The sequence below is a fragment of the Peromyscus eremicus genome, chromosome 2, assembly GCF_949786415.1.
Source record: "Peromyscus eremicus chromosome 2, PerEre_H2_v1, whole genome shotgun sequence".
Lineage (NCBI taxonomy): Eukaryota > Metazoa > Chordata > Mammalia > Rodentia > Cricetidae > Peromyscus > Peromyscus eremicus.
Window position 1 is genome coordinate 150,200,819 of NC_081417.1, and position 21,168 is coordinate 150,221,986.

Below are 21,168 nucleotides of genomic sequence, written 5' to 3' on the forward strand. Positions count from 1 at the left end.
TTACAAATGGTTGCAAGCTGCTGTGTGGGTGCTGGGAACCAAACACAGGTCCTCTGGAAGAGCAGCCAGTGCTCTTAACCACTGAGCCATCTCCCCAGGCCCCTAGCAAAGAATTTGTTCTTTTTTTAAAAATTATGTTTATTATATGTATGTATGTGCGTGCGTGTGTGTGTGTGTGTGTGTGTGTGTGTGTGTGTGTGTGTTGTGGTTTATTTGTACACTATGTGAAGATGTATTGCTGTTATTGGTGTAATGAAAAGCTGAATGGCCAATAGCTAGGCAGGAGGTATAGGCGGAACTTCTGGGAGAGAAAAGAAGAGGAGGAGGCATTGAGGTGCACAGGAGATGCCAGGAGACATGAAGAGGACAGAGGAGGTGCTAGATGGAAGAGAGGTAATGCCATGTGATGGATTAATAGAAATGGGTTAAAGTTATAAGAGCTAGTTAGGAACAAGACTAAGCTAAGGCTAAGCTTTAATAAGAAGTTTCCATGTTATTATCTGGGAGCTGGCTAGCAGAACAGAAAAAGACTCTGTGTGTGTGTGTGTGTGTGTGTGTGTGTGTGTGTGTGTGTGTGTGTGTAAGAGGACAGAGGACAACTTTCAGGAGTTCTCTCTTACCATATGGGACCCAGGGATGGAGCACAAACACGTCATCAGGCTTAACAGCAGCTGCCTTCTCCCTCAGCTATCTCCTCTTCATGGGTCTTGTTTGTATGCATGTGGTTTTGTTTGTTTGTTTGAGACAGGGCCTGTCTTAGTTAGGGTTTCTATTGCTGTGAAGAGACATCATGACCATGACAACTCCTATAAAGGAAAACATGAAGTTGGGCCTGGCTTACAGTTTCAGAGGTTTAGGCCAATATTGTCACGGTAGGAAGCAAGGTGGCGTGCAGGCAGACATGGTGCTGGAGAGGTAGCGGAGAGTTTTACACCAGATCCACAGGCAGCAGGAACAGACAGTGACAGACTGGCCTGGCTTAAGCATCTGAGACCTCAAAGCCTGCCCCTCAGTGATACACTTCCTCCAACAAAGCTACACCCACTCCAGCAAGGCCACACCTCCTAATAGTGTCACTCCCTCTGGGTCTATTGAAGTCATTTTTATTCAAACCACCAGTCTCATTATATAGCCCAGGCTAGCCTCAAATTTTCTATCTTCCTGCTCAGTTTTCTGAGTACTGAGTTACAGATATTACCACCATGCCTGGCTGCAGGATACTCTTCAGTTATCCATGCTTTAACATCAAGTAGTGGAGATACAAATGGGATGCATGTTTGAGCCTCTTGGCACAGATAGAATATAACCCCTTGCTTTAGTTTTTTTTCTATAATAAGTAATGTCCTTCACATTTTATAAAGAAAACATGATCATTTAGTTAGTTAGTTAGTTAGTTAGTTAGTTAGTTAGTTAGTTAGTTTTATTTTATTTGTATGGGTATTTTTGCCTGCAGGTATATATGCATACCACATAATGCAGTGCCAGGAAAGCCAGAAGCAGGCATTGGATCTCCTGGAACTAGAGTTACAGACCATTGTGAGCCACCATGAGGGTGCTGGGAACTGAACCTGTGTCCTCTAAAAGAGCAGCCAGCGTTCTTAACTACTGAGCCATCTCTCCAGCCCCGAAAACATGACCATTTTAACACTTTCTCATTCTAAGTGACATGCAGTTCTTCATGCATGTTTGTGATGGTATGATCTGCACTATGCTATAATTAAAAAGTTTATTTTTAGTTGGGCAGTGATGGTGCATGCCTTTAATCCCAGCACTCAGGAGGCAGAGGCAGGAGGATCTCTGAGTTCGAGGCCAGCCTGGTCTACACAGCGAGTTCCAGGACAGCCAGGGCTACACAGAAAAACCCTGTCTTGGGGGAAAACAAAACAACAACAATTAAAAAAAAAAAGAAAGAAACAACTGCTTATATTATATTTATGACTGGGCCTGGAAGTGGTGCCACCTTGTGGTCACACTGTTAATACCTCCAACTTAAGTTCTCCATTTGTCCTTGTGACCTGGAGTGAACGGGAGAGTCGAAGCTTTCCTCGCCATCCTCGGGTGCAGAGGGGCTTGTGAGAATTTCCAACCCTTTCCTGTTTGCTCCTGGCCATGGTGAGCTTCCTCTATGAAGGAGGCAGGTATTACCACAGTGGGATAATGGGACAACGATCTCAGGAAGTCATACCCCTCCTCCAACCTCCATGTCTGGAGACACAGGGGACAAAGACGGCTCCCCACTACACAGGGAGAAGCCAAGATCTGGGGAGGTTGAGTCCCACCAGAAGCCGCTCTTTGCAGAAGGTGCCGTGAGGGACACATCTCCACAAAGGCAGGTTCACTGCTAACCATGAGCGCTGTCTAGGTTCTTCAGAAATACCTGTCCAATAAGCGAATGGAAACATGGACAAACTATCCATCCTGCTACCTGCAATGTGGGCAGTCATTCGTTCTCCATGATCACAGCAGCTGACACTTCCTGAGGTACTGCCTAATGCCAGGCACTGTTGCCAGCTCGCCACATGCACTGATTTACGGCACACTCACCCTCACCCTGAGAGTAGGCTTGGCCGTGAACCATAGTTCCCGCTCTACATGAAGGAAAACTGAACCTCAGAGACGTTATGATCTCTCACGATCACAGTTAGGAAGTGGCCTGGCCAGGATTTGAACCCAGGCAGTGCAGACCTCCCCAGAGGCCTGGAGCAGAAGGAAAGCAGTTCTGGCTAGGCAGCCATCTTGCCTAAGTTGCTAAGCTGCAGAGATACTAAAAGCCCTTGCTGCTTGTACAAAGGGGTGAAGGGCTGCAACTTTATTCCTGGGTTCTCTTGGTGGTTCAGTTGAAGCTAGGTGGAGGCAAAACTCCGAATCACTACCCCATATACACATACAAACATACATTCACACACATACACATGCATTTACACATGTACTTTAAGTAGACACAGCTTCGAAGTCACGAGGCTTCTCAAATTCTATTTTCTGCTGAGTGTGATGGCACTTATCTGTGATCCCAGCACTCTTGAGCCTGAGGCAGGGGGACCATGAGTTCAAGTCCAGTCTAGGCTACAGAACAATGTTCTCCAAAGACAGAATGGGATGTAGCTCAGTCGGCAGTGCTTGCCTAGCAGGCATGGAGGCTTGGATTCAATCCCCAACACTCTAGAAGTCAGGCATGCAGCACACACTTGTAACCCTAACACTCAGGAGGTGCAGGCAAGAGAATCAGAAGTTCTAGGTTATAGCCTGCCTAGGCTAAGACCTGGTCACAAAAAATGTTTTGTCCTATGCGAACATGAGGTTCTGAGATGGATTCCCAGAACCTATATTAAAAAAAATAAAAATCCTCAGGTGGTGGTGGCGGCACAGTCCTATAATCCCAGCACTTGGGAGGCAGGGGCAGGTGGATCTCTGTGAGTTCAAGGCCAGCCTGTTCTGCAAAGTGAGTTCCAGGACAGCCAAGGCTGTCACACAGAGATACCTTGAACCGGAGAGAAAAAAAAATCCTCAGGTGAAGGAGGGAAGCAGGTAAGGGTGCTTGCTACCAAGCCTGACTATGTGAGTCCAACACCTTATACCCACATGATGGAGAGAACCAACTCCCAAGAGCTGTTCTCTGACTTGTACATGGACACCATAGCATACACCCGCCTACAACACACACACACACACACACACACACACACACACACACACACACCCTGGGGTGGTGGCACACATTTATAGTCCCAGTGCTGGGAAGCTAGAGACAGATAGGCTCCTGGTGCTCAGTGACCAGCCAGCCTGTCCTATTTGGTGAGTACTATCTAGGTCACTACGAGACTTTGTCTCAAAAACAAGGTGAATAGCACCTGAGAAATGATACTCAAGGTTGTCTTCTGGCCTCCACATGTGCCTGTGAAACTCCATGCACAAATACACACACACATGTATGTACACATCTGTGCACACATGCACATATACACATACACACACAATTCTTTTTCATCCCTGAGATCTGGCCACTCTCCCTGGCAAGACTAACACATCCAACCAGAGGCAGCTCTTCCTTCGGCCCCTCCCAGCCTCTCCAATCTCACTGCCTCTAGAAAATTCTAGCCCCTGAGCCCACCCCACCAGCTGGCTGCTCCCTTCAGGCCTTTGGTCTCCAGCCTTTCCCTCTTCCTATTCCTCCTGAGTCTTCCTTTTCTTCTTCTTCTTCTTCTTCTTCTTCTTCTTCTTCTTCTTCTTCTCCTTCTTTTTCTTGGTTTTTCGAGACAGGGTTTCTCTTGCAGTTTTGGTGCCTGTCCTATGTCTCACTCTGTAGCCCAGGCTGGCGTCAAACTCACAGAGATCCGCCTGGCTCTGCCTCCCGAGTGCTGGGATTAAAGGCGTGCGCCTCCACCACCCAGCCCTCCTGAGTCTTCCCGACATGCAGCTCTGTCTCTGGCTGCCATTCGGGGACTGCCAGCTGCCTGGCAGCCACCTTCCCACTTGACGTGTACCCAGGGCCTCACTGAATTACGTATCCAGAATCTAAGACGCTGCCTAGAGAAAGGCACCTGCCAGTAAGACAGTTCCCAGACTGGAGGCACGGGGCTCAGCACAGAAACCTCTGGAGCATATTTGGTGCCAGTCTTTTGACTGCCATGTCGGGGTGACCTCAGATCTGTGAGCTTCTGCGAGTCAGGTATGCACCCACAGTCTGGTTGTCCGACTCCCAAGAGCAAATGAGAGTCCCCCACAGGCTTACAAGCGCTTGTGCAGCCAAACTTGGTACGGATTCTGGCCCAGATTGCCTGACATTTAACGAGACAGCCCTGGAGAGATGACTAACTCCTCTGCACCTAAGATGCCTCGTGCACAAAAAATAAGGACACGATCAAAATGGGACTGAGGGCTGGGCAAGATGACCTATGCAAATGACTTAGCCCGGGGCCCAACCTTACATTCATTTGTAACCTTCGATGTTAGGATTCGTCTGTTTCCTCTTCTTTGGGGGCTTGGATCAGCTGGTGACATGTACCAGGGCCCATACTGGATCACTGAGAGTAAAGAGATGGCCAGAGGGATCCCAAGGGATCAAGTGCTCAAATCTAATTGTCCAGGCCCAGCCACGTGTGAGCAAGGCAGACATGCACAGAGAAGCCCAAGAGAGGAGGTAAACCAGAGGCAGTGCTAAGGCGGGGAAGTGAGAGAGCCACCGGGTACAGAGAGGGGCTACAGCGATACTTAAGTCAGCACCACACTGTCCCGACCAAACCCAGCTCTTATCCGCAGGTCCCCCCGCCCCCTGCATCCACAGAGCCAGTCCACAGGAAAGAGTGGAGGCATCGAAGGTATTTATTCATGAAAACACTGGGGTTCAGGGGAGATGGCTACTGGTTCCAAGCTCTAAGGCTCTTGTCAAACAGCCACGGGCTGGCAGGGGGTGAGCTGGCAGCCCCCTGGACACAAACAATGGTGCCCACACATCAGAGGGCTCTTCCTCACTACCTGCCTGCCCTCGGGTTAAAGTGCAGCCGGGAAGGAGAAGAGGGAAGAACAGAACGGGGAGCTAGAGGAAGCCGGGGTCAGCAGGGGCCCTACGCAGGGCCTCCTGTCCACTGTGGTCCCAGGTGATGGAGATAAACCAAGCATGCGCCCCCATTCAGAAAAACAGTGGGGCTGGCTGTCTCAGTTTCTCAAAGGGTCCAGAACGCGGTGAGCAGAGTGCTAAGATCTCTGGAGGGAGAGGCAGGAAGGATGTTTTCTTCTTCAGTGACTCTGGCACCTGAGTCAGTGGGGTCCTGCCCCAGCCCGACTCCTAAACCACCCCATTCAAGGGTTGCTTCCCTGGAGGTGGGGAGTGAGGGAGACCTACGGGGCTGGAGCTTCCTGCTTCTGCCAGCAGTCTTCCCAGCCCAGACCCTCCTGCAAAGAGGATGCTGGCATGGTACCCACCCTCTGCCCATCCCTGGGGAGCCTGCCCCATCAGGAGTTGTGTGGACCTTAGCCTGGGCCTGCCGCCCCATTTGAGGGTCTTGCTCATCCTCAGCAGCTCAGCCCACTTCCTCTCCATCCCAGGAACCCATTTCTAGAAAGCAAAGGAGAGACCACACTTCACCTTCCAAAAAGGAGCCCTGAGGATGTCTGCTTCCTCACCCCCTCTCCCCGCATCTTGCATATATTAAATCGTTCAGCTTGGCTCCACCCCCTCCCTTCAGATCTCCATGACAACCGGGCAGCATTCCAAGTCCATCCAGTGCCAAGAGGAGGAGGGCTTCTACCTCTCCCCTCCCTCTTCCCTGGAGGGTGGGACCCAACATTCCACAGGGCACAAGAGGGGAGGAAGAGTTGGGGGGCCCTCAGTCCTCAGCCCCCTCTTCCTCAACCTGAGGGGCTCCCGGAGGTTCTTCAGGCTCAGGGGTCTGGCCACCGGGGTGGGGGTGGGGGTGGGGGTGTGGCCCAGGCTGGGAGCCCAGCCCGTCTTCACCCTGCACGTAGACACTCAGGCCCTCGTGACTGGGCTCCTTGCCGCAGGCCTGGCAGCTGCAATGTACAATCTTCTCCACCAGCTTGTCCACCCTGGGCACCTCCTCGTGGCCAGGACACTCCAAGGTCACCTGGATGGGGCAGGAGGAAGGGAAGGGATGTTTTCTGAGGCTTGGGCAGGTGTTAGAGACCCCAAGAATAACACATCCTTGGGGACCAAGAATCCCAGAGTCCACCCAGGACAGCCCAGTGTGTTCTGTGGACCCACCGGGGGTGGGCGTGGGGGGACGCTGAGCTCTGGCAGGAACTCCAATCTCATCTGCTTACAGGCAGCCCTGCCTCTCCTACCCTTTCCCCCAGGCTTGGGGGTGGGGGAGTAAATCCCTGTTTGGGGCTCCCACAAACTATGCTCCCAATGAACTTGGAGAAATTCCTGACCCCTTCCTTGGGTCCTCGGGACCTTCAGGCTGGCCTTGGCTGACCTCACCACCCCAGGCCCCGATGCACCCCCACCAGCTCTGCACCAACTACTCCGACCCCAAAGACTTGGCTAATGTCCTTCCCTCTGCCTGGAAGGTTCTGGCTCAACCCAACCCACCCTCCCACTGGTCGCAAACTGGGTCTCAGCTCCATCCCAAGCCCCCAAGGCAGCAAGGTTCACTATAGCAACCCCTTAGCACGCCACTCTTGTCTTCTGGTCATGCTTCCAACTGTCCTTCCTCCCTCCCTCCCTCCCTTTATTCCTCTCCTTTCTTCCACAGGGCACCTACTCCACGGCCGCTCTGGGGCACAGGCGCAGACCAGGTCCTTCCAGGGACTCAGTCTGCTTGTCCTAATCACTCGGATGTGTTGGGAGAGGTGTCTACTCAAAGGAAAGGTACATGGTGCTGGAGAGTCCACGGCACCAGGCTTGGACCGGGTCAGAGGGTCTGGAACAGTGCCCTCCAGGAAACAATTCTTGAGTCAAAAGCTAAAGAGTCAGTAGAAGTTAACTAGCTGAGGAACGGGGTCCGGGGCGGGAGGGGGGTATTAAAGCAGAGGAAAGAGTATCTGCAAAGATCCTGGGGTGCAGAGGAACAGAGCACGTAGGGAGCGCTACAGTGAGGCAGGTTGTGGGAAAGAAGGGTGGGAGGCTCTAAGACGGTTCTGGAGGGACTGCTGAGCCAGACCATCAGAGCAGGGCAGAGATTTTAGTCTTAGCTTGTAACTGCAGTGTTTGTGACATGGGTGGAGACTCAGGAAAATCTGGGACCCGCGACAAGTTGGTGTCAGACTGAGCAGTATACCCTATGTGTATTCCCAGAACGGACCCTGCAGCTCACACACGCGGTGAAGCCTTAGGAAGTACCCAAGGCCTCCTGCGGCAGTACAGGGATGGGATGGACAGCTGGACTCACAATCTCCCACATGGACTGGGCCGGCATGCAGGAGTCACAGTGCACCAGCGACTCTGTGGACTGCGGGAAGGTGTTGGGGACGCTGTAGCTGAAGCACTGTCCAAGGCAGGCCCTGTGGGAGGAAACGTCTCTGAACCCGGATCTCCCAACGGGAGGCAGGGGTAGACAGTCCTGAGGTTCCTTACCCCTCCCCGAGTCCCGGGCCTCCCCCCCCCCTCCAGAGTCCCACCTGTTCTGGATGGACTTGGCCTCACAGCCGCTGTGGCCCACAATCTGTGTGATGTTCTTGGCTTCACACCAGGCACTCTTGTCCGGAAAGAGGGCCAGCTTGTTGATGGGTGGTGGGGCAGCCAGCAACATGACAGGGAGGGCAGTCCCCACCAGGGCCCAAAGCATTGTGCCTGTGACCTCCAGAGCCCTGGAACTGAGCACAGGTGGCAAGTGAGGTGCAGTTTGGCCAAGGAGGATAGGTGGTGGGGAGCAGAGGTGTGCTCCAAGCTTGAACCCCAGGGTTCAAGGCCAGCTCTCCACAGACAAACTAATGTTTTTTGTTTGTTGTTTGTTTGTTTGTTTTTGAGACATAATCTCATGTAGCCCAGGCTGGCCTCAAACTAGGTCTATATCCGAGGATGACTTTGAACTCCTGATCCTCCCAATCCCACTTCCCCACTGCTGGGATGAAAGGCAGGTAGCGCCATGCCCAGCTCCAAGTACACCTCAAACCTCAAAAGCAGCTGTGCGTCACACTGCCCCTGATAGCACTGCGGAGACTGAGTGGTCCTCAGTGGGATAGTTACTAGTGTCAGGCTGTGAGTGTGCCTCAGTGGTACAGTGTGTGCCTAGCTTGTGCAAGGGCTCTGAGTTGGATCCCTCATGTCATAAATTCAACGTGATCCTTTGATTACAGCCTTAGAGGAGGCCATTGTCCACGTCTCCTAAAAAGATATTGCTACTCAACCTTGTGCCACTCAGACAGATGTATTTCTTCCTAGGATTCCCCACCAGAGTGTCCAACCACCAGAGATCCCCACACATCATTACCCCCAGCCGCATCGCATCGTAACCCGGAGTCAAGCAGAGGACCACTTAACGAAGTTCTCTGCTTCAGGAGTAAGGCATTAATTCCAGAGCTGGCCACAAGATGGCGCTGCAGGACAGTCTGTGTTCTAAAGGAGCCACTCAGAGGGGGACTTCTGCCACCTTCCCCAACTTTTATCTTCTGTAGGCTTCACACACACACACACACACACACACACACACACACACACACACACACACACACACCACCACCACCACCTCAAAAAATAGTGTAGAGGGTTTCCGAGAGACCTGAACAGAGAGGGAAGTTCTTTCAAAGGCAGAGTGTAGGAAAAGTTATATATGTATGTATGTATGTATGTATGTATGTATGTATGTATGTATGTGTCTGTCTGTCTATCTATCTACCATCTATCTATCTTTCTATCATCTATCTATATATCTATCATCTATCCATCCATCTATCTTCACCCTTGATAGGCAACCAGATAAGGGAATATCCCCAGCTCGGACAGTTGGGAACTGTGTCTTAGTATTGCCCCCAGAGGGGCCTGGGTGAGCTTGATGGGGGATAGAGGAGTCCTGCTCTCTGGAAGCCGGGTACCACGAGTGGGGACAGCTGGTTCCTCTGTGTGACAGCCCTGCCCTGGACCTACCGTTCCCAGGAAGTGATGGGGGGCGGCAATGACAGGTGTTCTACACAATGTCCAGGGAGGTGACAGAGGAAGTGGCCGTTCCTGCAGGGAACAGAGCTGAGGGAGAAGGATGTCAGGGAGGGTGGAGCGGCCTTCAGGCTCATCAGGCAGGGAGGGCCCCCAGCTACTGCTCCTCTCTCTGTAGAAGTCTTGGTCCCTGGAGATGACCTCTGCCCCTGTCTTGACAGGGAGAGGGACAGCTGGAGATGGGATTGGACAGTGTGCCCAGATCCCAATAACTTTCTGCTGTGATCCACACTCAGCTATACACTTCAGACTCACCCGTAAGATCTACAACAAAACCCACATTTTTAGAATAAGCACACCCCAAGGGAACCGACTGGACTCATTCCTAAATGTAGGTGATAGTCTCAGCATCCAGAAGGCCTCCTGCTCCTGATAGGAACTAGCCTGAGCCAAGGTGTGACTACAACCTTCTAAAGAGTTCCAAGGCCCATAGAAGACCAGAGCTCTGGGCCCTCCCTGAGCTGGACTAGCCCTCTAGGCACCAGAGAAGTTCCAGATATAGTCCCCGACTCTGTGACACTTTCTTGGCAATGACAGGCAGGGAATGAATAGGACCCGGGTAGGAAGTGAACCTAAGGTCTGGGGAGGTGCTGGGATTGAGACCTGAGGCGGAGTGACAGCAGTCAGGAGATGGGCATGTGAGTCCGCCTTGGACAGGAACTAGGAGAGATAGGGATGGAGGTTGCCAAGGTCAGGACCGGCTAAAGTGGAGCCCGGCCTGGAGCTTAACTATGAGGCTACCTGGAGACAGGATAAGGGGACATTTGCAGAGTGTCACTGGCCCAGAGATTAGGCCCTGTTATTAGATAGATCAAGTAGAAGCTGAGGAGAAATGAGGTAGTCTGAGTTAGAAGGCCAGCTCCTATATCTTGCTTCTCAGGTGCCCAGTGGGGAGCAAACACAAGGACCAGACACGCCCCTTGGAAGAGTGGTGCACCCCAACCCACCAGAACCTGGCCAGGACCTGGAGCAGAACGCTGGGATCACCCTCAATCTCCCCAGGTCAGCAGCTGGACCACCAGTAGACTGGCCCACTGCCCCTGGAATCCCCGGTGTTAAAAGTCTGCAGCCTAGGAGCTGTGTGGCTGTGAGGAAGTGTTTACCTCTCATGGCCTACTTCCCTTGGCTGTAAAGGAACATGGCTCCTTCCTAGAACTGGGAAGCTCCTATGATAACACCAAGAATCCAATATCCAGTATTTAGCACCCAGAACGCAGCATCTAGCACCAACCCAGGACCCAGCATCCAGTACCCAGTACTCAGCACCCACCCCAGTACTCAGCATTCAACACCAGCTCTCTTCCCTGGAGGGATCATGAATAAGGCTGGGCAGTGTCAGAAGGGAGGACAAAGAGGTGCCATTAGGAACCCCTGCTCTAGCCCTCACACCCTGCCCAGACATGATGCCCTCCACCCATGGATGGGCTCCTTGCAGGTTTAATCTTCTATCGATTTACCCTTCTTGTGTGTGTTCTCAACCCACAACTCAGCTCATTTCTGCTTGAGCAACAGTTGGACTTTGCTTCCTGGGCCTTCAGAGCCTCACCCAGCTTCTCATAGCTTCCACCCCGAAGGTCACACGCCAGAGTGCCAGAGTGCCAGGGCAGGACAGGAACGAGCCATCTGTCAGATCAACACCCAGCTCTGCAGAGGTCGTCTCAAAGCACTTCCAGCAAGAGCAGAGCCATACCCTCCCCGGGGCCATTCATTCCCTGGAGCTGGCACTCCCTGTCTGGGGGTCTTCAGGGAGGGTGAAGCAGAAGGGCTATACTCACCCCCTCCAAAACTCAGATCCCACCGGCAAATGCAGATGCCCGAGCGAGAGGGGTAGAAGTTCATAATTCCAAGTGGAGTAGAGGATTGCAAATAGGTTATGGTGAAGGTCCAGGGCGGGGGCGCTCCTGGCTGGAGTTTACTGCTGAAGCAAAAGTCGGCAGAGGGGATCACAGCCGGCAGCCCGGGGCCTCTCCTGCCTGGCAGGGAAATGGGTCCTAACCGCACCATGTCAGCTTACAATAACTCCACTGGGTAGGCCCTGTCTCCCCCACTTTCTACTTGAAGAATGAAAACAGCGGCAGCTGGAATTTGAAAGCGCTCACATATCCAATGATAGGAAAGCCAAGGTCTGATCATGAATGAATCAGGTGAGCGGCAGTTACCCTCACAGATTGAAGGCTCACCAAAGAGAGAGAAAGAGAAAGCAAGAATTGGGGAGAGAGGCGTCCAGGAGTGGGGTTATGGAATGAAGAGCAGGAATGGGTTTGGGGGTGCCCTAGGGGCAGTCTTCCCATCCCTGTCAAAACTCTGGTGTTTAGCTATTGCCTCATCTGGAAGCTGGCTTCAGAGACCAGAGTTTGAGCCCTATTCCTGGCTCCCCAAAGACAAGCATGTGGTCACGGCAGAAACTGGCTCCTAGGTCTAGATACTGGAGGGACATGTCCTGCTATGAACTCAGTGGCATTCTTCGCACAGGTGGAGCGTAGACAGATGCCCACCCTAGCCACACCTCAGACCTGGGGGTGGGTAGCATATGTCTGGTGAACCTCTCGGCAACTGCTGGATTCTGAGATGTGTAGCTCTTCTGTCCAGCTCCCCGCAGGCCTCCTTGTGCCTGGCCTTCTCCCACCTTGCCATTCGTACAGAAAGGAAGCCCCCACAGGGCGACACCCACAGGCTGACCCCTGCCTTCACACACAGGTCACAAAGAGGCCGGTCCATCTCTCCCTGGCAGGAAGCACCTTGGTAGCTTCCCTGGCCCTTGACTCACAGGCCCTTCAGGAATGCCAGGGGGTGGGGCTGTGAATACACAAGGCTTGGCCCACAGCACACCTGCCAGACTCCTGCAGCTGCCCTGAGATGCTCACCAGAAATGTAGAAAGCCTTGGGCCTATCCTGCAAAATCAAACCACCAGAGCCCGGGGTGTGGCCTAAATGGGCATCTGTCTGTGTTCCCTGCATGACTCTGAGGCCCAGGGTCAGGATCCATGTGTGGTCTCCTTGTTCCCCAGAAAAAAAGGCCTCCTTAATGTCATGACTGACAAGATCCTCTCGGTCCCACCACCGGATTCTAACGCCTATAGCAGGTGTTCTAAATGCTGCGTGGACTTAGCTCTCAAGGACAGTCACCAACACCACCCACTAAAGCCTTTACACCGCAAAGAGGTGACTTGTTGGAGGGAACAATTGTCCACTATTTCTTCTTAAAAACAACAAAAAAAAACAAACAAACAAAAAACAAAACAAAAACAAACAAACAAAAAAAAAACTTTCCAGACAGGGTTTCTCTGTGTAACAGCCCTGGCTGTCCCAGAATTCACTCTGTAGACCAGGCTGGCCTTGAACTCACAGAGATCTGCCTGCCTCTGCCTCCCAAGTGCTGTAATTAAAGGCATGCAACACTATGCCCGCTCCCCCGCAACCCTTCCCTCCATTTCCTCTTTTGCTAACTCTGAAAAGTCAGGGTCACTCCTTCCCCGCTGGGATTTTCAAGGTAGGCTGTAGCTGTACCACACCACATCCCCAGTCTTACACACACACACACACACACACACACACACACACACACAATCTCTCTAATACACACACAATCACACACACATACATGGTGTGGGAGGGGTCTCTCTTCCACTCTCCACAACTCTCGCAGGTTCAGGTTCAAACCTTAGCTCAGCCAACTGAAGATGTCTGTGCCTCAGTTTGCTTATCTGCGATGTGGGAACAGTAAAGACCTCTCCCCAGGCAGCTGAGAGGGGTAAACTGAAGAGCGTATGGAAGGTTCTGGAGAGGTTATCACGGTGGGGTTACAGCTTCAGGAAGTCACCATGAGCACGGCTTGGGGTCACTTAACCATCTTAGCCTCTGTTCCTCCCTCCAGATCCGGTTTAATCCTTAATGTTTCTCAATCTGAGACGCTTCTGCTGTGATAGGGATTTAGGGGGATCCCTTGAGTTGAAACTCAAGCAAGCAGCAAGATCACTGGGAACGGTTTCACTAGCTGCCAAGTGTCACCCAACACGCCCACTTGCCAGGGTAGGAACTGAGGCATGACCTGATGCAAACTCTATGCCTCTGGAAGACAGAGGCCCCGAGAGCGCAGCCCCCTCAAGATCTAGCTACGGAGACTCAGGCTATGCCTGGTACCCACTGCGCATGCGGCTGGTGGAGAGGGTGTGGTGCCTGTGGCCGCTGCCCTGGGCTTGGGGATCGGTAGGGTGGGGCAATCCTCCAGGTCTTGGAATGAGTACAGGGACTTCCTTGAATGGTGCAACTGAAAAATGCAGCTGGGGAAGGGGCAAAGCCGTCTCTAGCCTGAGGTCCAGCTTACACCGGTCAGGCCCAGCTCTGGATTCCTGGGTGTTGAGGGAGAGGGGGGTGTCTCAGAATGAGTATCCTAGGGGCAGGGCTGTTCATATAGACCGTGTCGGTGACCTGTACTTCACCTCAGTAAGCCTCACACTTACCACCTGTGAAATAGACGTCGGCGTAGCCTGGGAACATCTGGCTTAGTAGATTCCCTTGGGGAGAGTCTGGCTCCAGTGTGCCGCTTAAGGCCACAAGGATTCCATGACCCCAGGAGCACCACAGGGTGGCTTTCCTTCCTTCTGCTCCAGGGCAAAGCATGAACCAACTGTGCAGTGGGTTGATACCCAGGGTCCGTCCCATGCCACCCGGGCCTACCTCCTAGGGCCAGGCGGCTCCACCTTATGGCTCTGGGTATTTATTTCTATGCACGCAGTCGGGCCGAACAGACCAAAAACAGTCTCCAAAACAAATGTATGCTAACTACCGGCTGCAGGGCAGGCTTACACATCTGCTCAACAGAAGTTGCGCTCAGACCTCACCAACAACCCTGCCCACCCCACAGCCTCCGACCCCTGGGTTGCCCGCAGGAGGAAAGAGCTGAAATTTCACTTTAAGGAGGCTGTACCCCAGCTGTGGCGCAGGATCCACTCCCCTGTCTATCCCTCCAACACACAGGCCCAGGAGAGAGGTTTGGCTTTCAGGGAAGGGTGGGGAGGGGTGGGGGTCACAAAGAAATGCCCCAGCCTTGTCTCTTCTTTGGCTCGAACTCAAGGCGAACCCGCCCAGGCAGTTCCAGCATCCGTGGGAGTCTCGGGGGGCTGGCTGCGTAGTGACAAAGAGCGGGGGGCTGCCTGTTGACAACTTACTTCCCCACTCTCAGCCTGTGCCAACAGGCTGTTTTCCTGGGGTGTTCCGAATTGCAGGCTGGTGGCTTCCAGCTGGGCAAGGGCCTCGGAAAGCCTGGAAATATGGCCTTCTCCCTTGATGCCCGCCCGCCCCCCCACCCACCAAACCTCCCCCAGCCAGGCCAAGGCAAGCAGCTGCCCCCTTTAGTGACGCTTGTAAAAGATCATCGCCTGGCCCGGGAGCCAGAGCCGGCTGGAGGGCAGGTGGCCGGCAGCAGAGCCCTGCGGTGAACACTGCCTCATTGGGGTGGAATGCTTACAAGGCTCGCTATAGCCCCTGGAAAGGCTAGCTAACTCGGGCGCTCACGCCTGCTCTCCCTCTCCCTCTCTGCCCCTGCAGGGGGGAATGAACCGGCCAGACTTTGGGGCAGGAAAGAGGAGGGTTTGGGGTCTTTCATAGTGCCAGAGGAACTCTGCACGAGCCCAGCTGGGGGACCGCGCCTCGGAAGCTGGGGCGGGATGCTTTGATTTGAAGGGTGGAGGTCAGGGAGGCGCTCAGTCACCGAGAGAAAACACGAAGGCAGAGACGTAAGCCCAGAGAAAGTGAAAATCGAGGCACCAGGGGGACAACGGGAGGGATAGAACTCCTGAGAGAGCGTGGGGGCGGAAATGGAGCGATGCAAAGAGCCAGAGACCTGCGGATGGGAGACAGGGATCGAGTGGGGGACCAGAATAGAGCCAGAGGACCAACGAGCCCAGTCTCAGCGCTGCCCGGCGCCCGCCGGGCGACGCTTTCCCTCCCACTCTCAGTCCTGACGGTGAAACTCCTACAAGAAACGGAGCCCCGGGGCGCGGCTGGCGACCGGCTCCGGACGCCGCCGGTGCCCCCTGGCCACCAGGGAGCCGCGCCCACGTCCCCAGCGCGGGCGATCGGAGGCGCCGGGCCGGCCGCTGAACTGCGCGGCGCTGGGGGCGCGGGCTGGCGGAGCGCGGAGAGGAACTGCGGGACTCTGGGGACGCTGTGGGGCGCGGTAGCAAGGGGACCCCGGCTGCCCGGTTCCAGCGTGCGGGCCCGGGCGAGACTTACCGCGCGCGGCGGCAGGGGGAGCGCGGCGCGTCCTCCTGGGGGTCCTGGGAGGGGGTTGGTGGCCTCGGGGGTCGCAGACCCGGGGTCCTCGGGCTGGGGCGGCCCCGCGAGGCTCGGCTGGGCTGCTCTGCTGGCCGTCTGCGGCCCCGGGCGGGCGCGAGGCGCGGGGGAGCAGCGGGCCGAGCGCCTCCGACGTCAGGGTGTCTCAGCTCCAAATAGGGAGCGAGGGCGGGGGCAGCGGCGGCGAGGGGAGGGACGCGCGGGCAGGGCGGGCGGGCGGGCGAGGGCCGCTCCCTCCGCGCGCGAGCAGGGGCGCCCAGGCCGCGGGCCCCACTCTCCCGACGGCCGGGACAGAGATGAAAGGGCACGCGCCAGGCGCCCGGCCGCTTCCCAGGCTTTGATTCCCCTCCGCCAGGCTTTTCTGGGCCGTCAGGTCTTGCCAGGCCTTGGCGTGACAATAGCGGACGAACCCTTGGACACTTGCTGAGTGTAGCGCTCCAGCCTATTGGGGTTCCGGCACCAGGAGCCCATCCGAAGCTGTGCCCAATCTTCCCTCAGGAGGCTGGTTCCGATCTGGGCTGTCTGTGTCCTCGACCCTTCTTGACCTTCAGTTACCTCCAAACAACTTAGCTGTAGCATCCAGAGAAATGTCTGAGAGGCCAAAACCGACTCTGACTCCTTCAAGAGGGGGCAGTGCAGCTCCCCTGAAGGAGGGCTATCTACCTAAATCCACTAAGGTGAATTGCACTGGTGTAGCCTATTCCAACAGAATAAGAGGATCAATCTAGATCGGGGCTGTAGCCCAGTTGGCAGAGTGCTTGCCTAGCATGCAGAAAACCTTGGCTTTGATACCCAGGACCCCATAAACTGGGTCCAGCGGAGCCCACCCAAGACCCAGGGTCAACTAAACAGCCACCCTAAGAAGAGGAAGAAGGTAGTGTCCTTGTTCCTTGGAGGTGACAGCCCAGGGCACCAAGCAGGATGGTGAAAATTGGGGATCTATCTGTGTCAGTCATATATGCCCATGTATTTAAGTCATTCAGATGGACTCAGCCGTGCTCATCTGACATCTCTGAGCTGCCAAGCTCCGGGGGTGGGGGGTGGAGTCGGGGAGTGGCAAGGAGGCCTCCTAGTGGCCTAGTGGTAACACCATGGCTGTTCCAGGTCATCTGGTCTCCAAATCAACAGCTGTGAGGCTGTTCTTCAGCCTAGATTCTCCCTTCCCTTCATGTCCCATTCAGTGCAGTCTTCATCTACTAGGGTGGAAAGCCTTCCCAAGATCCTCAGGTAGTGTGCACTTTTTCCTCCTCCGGGTGTGATCCTGCAGCCTGGGATCCATTTGTTCACCCCGATCTCTCTTTATGATGGCCTCCATCAGCCCCTCAAAGGCAGATCTTCCTTCCATTTCAGTGTTACCCCCATTTAATACATGCAAAGGGCCCAGAAAGGGCCCTTTAAGTAGCTCATCCAAAAAGTTACACAGTAAGAGGCTAAGGTTTGGAGGCTCATGCACTGTAGACACCAGCCTTGAGGCATTATACCATATGTAGGGCGTTTTTCCAGCCAAAGCTTGCCAGCAGTCTCAGTGCGGACCTTGGGCAGGATAGGAGTGGATGTCTACGTTCTGTAAGTTCTGTAAGAGCCCATTCCCACCAGACATGGTGACACATGCTTGTAATCCCTACATTTGAAAAGTAGAGACTGAAGGAAGGGTCAGGTACTCAGGCCAGCTTCAACTCGGTCCATGCTAACCTGGGCTACGGGAGACCCTGTCTCAAACAAAACAGAAGCTGGTGAGATGGCTCAGTGGGTAAGGGCACTGAGACTCTTCTAACAACCTGAATTTGATCCCCAAGACCCATTGTGGGAGGAGGAGGGAACTGACTCCTGCGAGTTGTCTTTTAACCTCCGCAGGTGTGCTGTGGCACAAGTGTGCACACACACACACTCACACAAAGGAAAATAAATACATCAATGTGATTTTAAAACCAAACAAACAGGACAGACCCTGTTCCCACACTGCAGGAGGATAACTGTGTGGAGTAATGTGCTCATCAGATCACACACACCGTAGAAGAGAAGGCTGGAATTCCAGCCAGCGCCCTTGGCAGTGCAGCCCAGCACCCTCTCAAACACAGAGAGGTTCCAGAGCAGCTCCAAACACCTAACCAAGGACATGGGGTTTGCAGTTGAGTTACATCTGTCTGGCGAAGACCAGCGATGACAGGAAGCTACAGTGTGGGTAGGGGACCTAGAAAGGGACTTAATATCTTTCAGCAGCTACTGTTTTATACCCAGCTAAGCAGTCTGTCTGTTGTATCTCATCTACTCTTCACCACATCCCATTGCTCCATTGTGCTAGTGAGGACAAAAGTGTCATAGCCATCCCCACCCCCACCCCCATCCCCAGATCACATTGATAGTGACTGACAAAGGCTAGATTTGAAGGCACAGCCCATGGTCCTCTCCTTGCCACACACTCTTGGCTGCCTCAGAGCCCCTCCCATTGGGATGCTGCACCCCTGGGATCCAGGATAATGGGGCCCCAGCAGGAAAGGCAGAACCTGTCAAGTCAGAGTCTCCAAGCTCCAGGAGCTACACCTGGTTGGCAGCACAGCTCCAGCTGCCCAGGCAGGCCTGGCTGGCACAGGGCACAGGCTCATGGCCAGAGCTTGTTGGCCCTGGGCCAGTCTCTTGGGGCCGAGGTAATGTGGGGCCCAGAGCTGGAGCTGAGGGCTGAATGCCCCTCTCCCCAGCTCATTAGCAAACATCTGGGCTCAGGAAAACGACTGACCTGGAATGTGACTGGGCTGCAAGGAGCTGCCCCCTCCAGGGTCCCTGGGGAATGTAAGCTCCCTCCTGCGGGGCATGGGGCTCGAGCCAGCTGTTTCCTCTAATCCTGTCAGCCTGGCCTCCTTGGGGGTCCAAACTTTCGCAGTCTCCTGGAGAAAGCAGAGTGAAAGCAGCCAAAAGCCTTCCTTCTTGCTCAGGCTCACAGCCTGAGAACATCCACTGGACCCCCGTCAGCACTGCTAAGAGCTGAGGGGAAGAGCCGCAGTCTCCCTACATGGTCTGACTCCATGCTCTTCATCATTCATGGGGCTCTGTGCAAACTATTCCATGCTTGTGCCTAGGTTTCTCAATCTGCCAAACGCAGTTAGGAAGAACATATAGTCCAGGCATGTTGCTAACATTCATTCACTTATTTAACAAATATTCATTGTGTTCACCACGTGCCAGGCAGCTATGAGATGTTGGGGACCCAACAATGGCCTCGGCCAATAAAGACCCAACTATTCAGAGCCTAAGAAATGAGAGAGGAAGGCATCATAGGAAGCCAACAGATGGGAGGCTTTTATGCTTGTGTGGGAACTAAGCTAGGTGAGTAAGGTAGTGGGGGAGGGGAGAGTTCTTGAGAAGCTTCCAGAAAACAAGGCAGAGGTGATGTTTAAGGTGAGATTCTGAGAAGGAGCCAGGATTGAAGGAGATAAATGGATGCAAAGTGCTGGGCACAGTTCCTGGAAAATAGCACGTGCTCCATAAAAGGAAAGCTACTTTAGGGAGGTTCGTGTACACGGGGCAGCAGAGGCGCTGGAGTCAGATTCCCTGGATGGAGGCCAGATGGTAACACAAAGCTTCCTCGCCTTCCTCCAGGGGCACACTTGCTCAGCCTCAGTTTCCTCATCTGGCAATTAGGAACATTAGTGATTTCCTGAGATGAAACTGAGAGACACAGGCAGTTAAAGGCTGCGGGGAGAGGGAGAGGGGAGTCACATTCTTCAGAGGCGCTGACACTGGTAAGCTGCCCTTGCTCAAGTAAGCAGCCCCCACCTATGTTACAGTAAGCAACCCTACTTAAACTCAGTGGGTCAGGGCTGGAGGGGTGGCTCAGTGGTTACGGGTATGTACTGCCCTTCCTGAGGACCCCAGTTTGATTCCCAAAACCCACGTCAGGAGACTCACAACCTCCTGCAACTCCAGCTCCAGGGGAATTCGATGCTTCACCTCTTCAGGTACCTGCACTCATACGTACAGACCCCCTCCCCCATGTATATATAAGTATACTAATAAAAGTATTTTTAATGTAGGTCACAAAAATACATTTGTACATACATACTTAAGACACGAAAGTTGGAAGGGAACCTACTGAGGACTGAGAAGGGGAAGAAAATAAGAAAGGAAATGGGGAAATATATCAAAGTATGTACCTATGTATGAAATTGAGAATACTTTTTTTAAAATGTTGCTTCATTTTATTGTGTCTGGGTGTTTTGCCTGCATGTATATCTGTGCACCACACATATGCAGTATACTTGGAGGCCGGAAGGGGCCATTGGATTTAGTAGAGCTGGAGTTATAGATGGTTGAGAGCCACTATGTAGGTGCCAGGAATTGAAAGAAGGTCCTCCAGAAGAACAGTGCTCTCAACCTCTGAGTCATCTTTCCAGCCTTGAGAATAAACAAGTGATTTTGTTTTTAAGTTTTAGACAGGATTTCACTATGTAGCCTAGATGACCTGGAGCTCTCTGTGTAGACCAGGTTGGCCTCAAAGTGACAGAGATCCACCTGCCTCTGCCTCAGTACTGGGATTAAAGACTTGAGCCACCTTGCCTGGTGAATAGATAACATTTTTAGTGATCCAGTGAGGGGCCTGCATATCAAACAGCATGCATGGGCTCTGCTGCTGGTGGCCATGGCAGAGGAGCGGCAGGTGGCAATTGAAGTCAGCCCACCAGGAGGCAAGATTCACCTGATGGGCGAATCTCGTGCAGGCAAGATCTAAACACCACAGACTCCAGAATGTCTTTTGCTTCTGCTGTGCCTTCACACGTTTGCTGCTGCCACATTTCTCTGATAATCTGGTATGGTGTGAATAACGCTGGGAGATCCTCACTGCCTGTAATGTAGTGTGTTTATCTCATGGAAACACCCCATTCTACTGGGCATTTTTACCTGTGGTTATGAAGATGATTTCTTCTTAAGTTAATGTTCCTAATGTCTAATTGATAATAATTATGTTAGTTTAAATAGAATTTTGATGATTAAAAATTTATACAAGGAAATGTCACACAGCTAGGGCCTATGCATCTCACCTAAGGAGCTGCATAGATTGCAGCTCAGGTTAATGATTAAGGAAAACAATTGAGTCCCTAGGAACCAGGCTGGCTCAAATTCTTTTAATCTTAATGTTGGAAGATGTGTTCACAGGTTTTGGAGTGCATTATAGGTGAAACAAAGCTTTGGAATGACCTCAGGTTGGATTAAGATATTTTAATAATAGCTTTGAGGTTGGGGATCAAAAAACAAAGCAGCCCCATTATTGCTAG

General features: G+C 53.2%; 1 protein-coding gene and 1 long non-coding RNA gene across 2 annotated transcripts; one reads left to right on the top strand and one right to left on the bottom strand.

Moving 5' to 3' along the window:
- Positions 1 to 5,405: 5,405 nt before the first annotated feature.
- Positions 5,406 to 15,987, bottom strand: Nbl1 (NBL1, DAN family BMP antagonist). The gene is made up of 4 exons (XM_059255285.1): positions 15,842 to 15,987; positions 8,077 to 8,271; positions 7,848 to 7,959; positions 5,406 to 6,581 (listed from the first exon to the last, which is right to left on the bottom strand). The coding sequence occupies exons 2-4, from the start codon at positions 8,241 to 8,243 to the stop codon at positions 6,324 to 6,326; spliced, it is 537 nt and encodes a 178-aa protein (XP_059111268.1). The 5' UTR covers positions 8,244 to 8,271; positions 15,842 to 15,987; the 3' UTR covers positions 5,406 to 6,323.
- Positions 6,211 to 7,312, top strand: LOC131904229 (uncharacterized). Its single transcript, XR_009377706.1, has 3 exons — positions 6,211 to 6,270; positions 6,534 to 6,576; positions 7,212 to 7,312. It is a non-coding gene; the product is annotated as an uncharacterized LOC131904229 (long non-coding RNA).
- Positions 15,988 to 21,168: the final 5,181 nt, after the last annotated feature.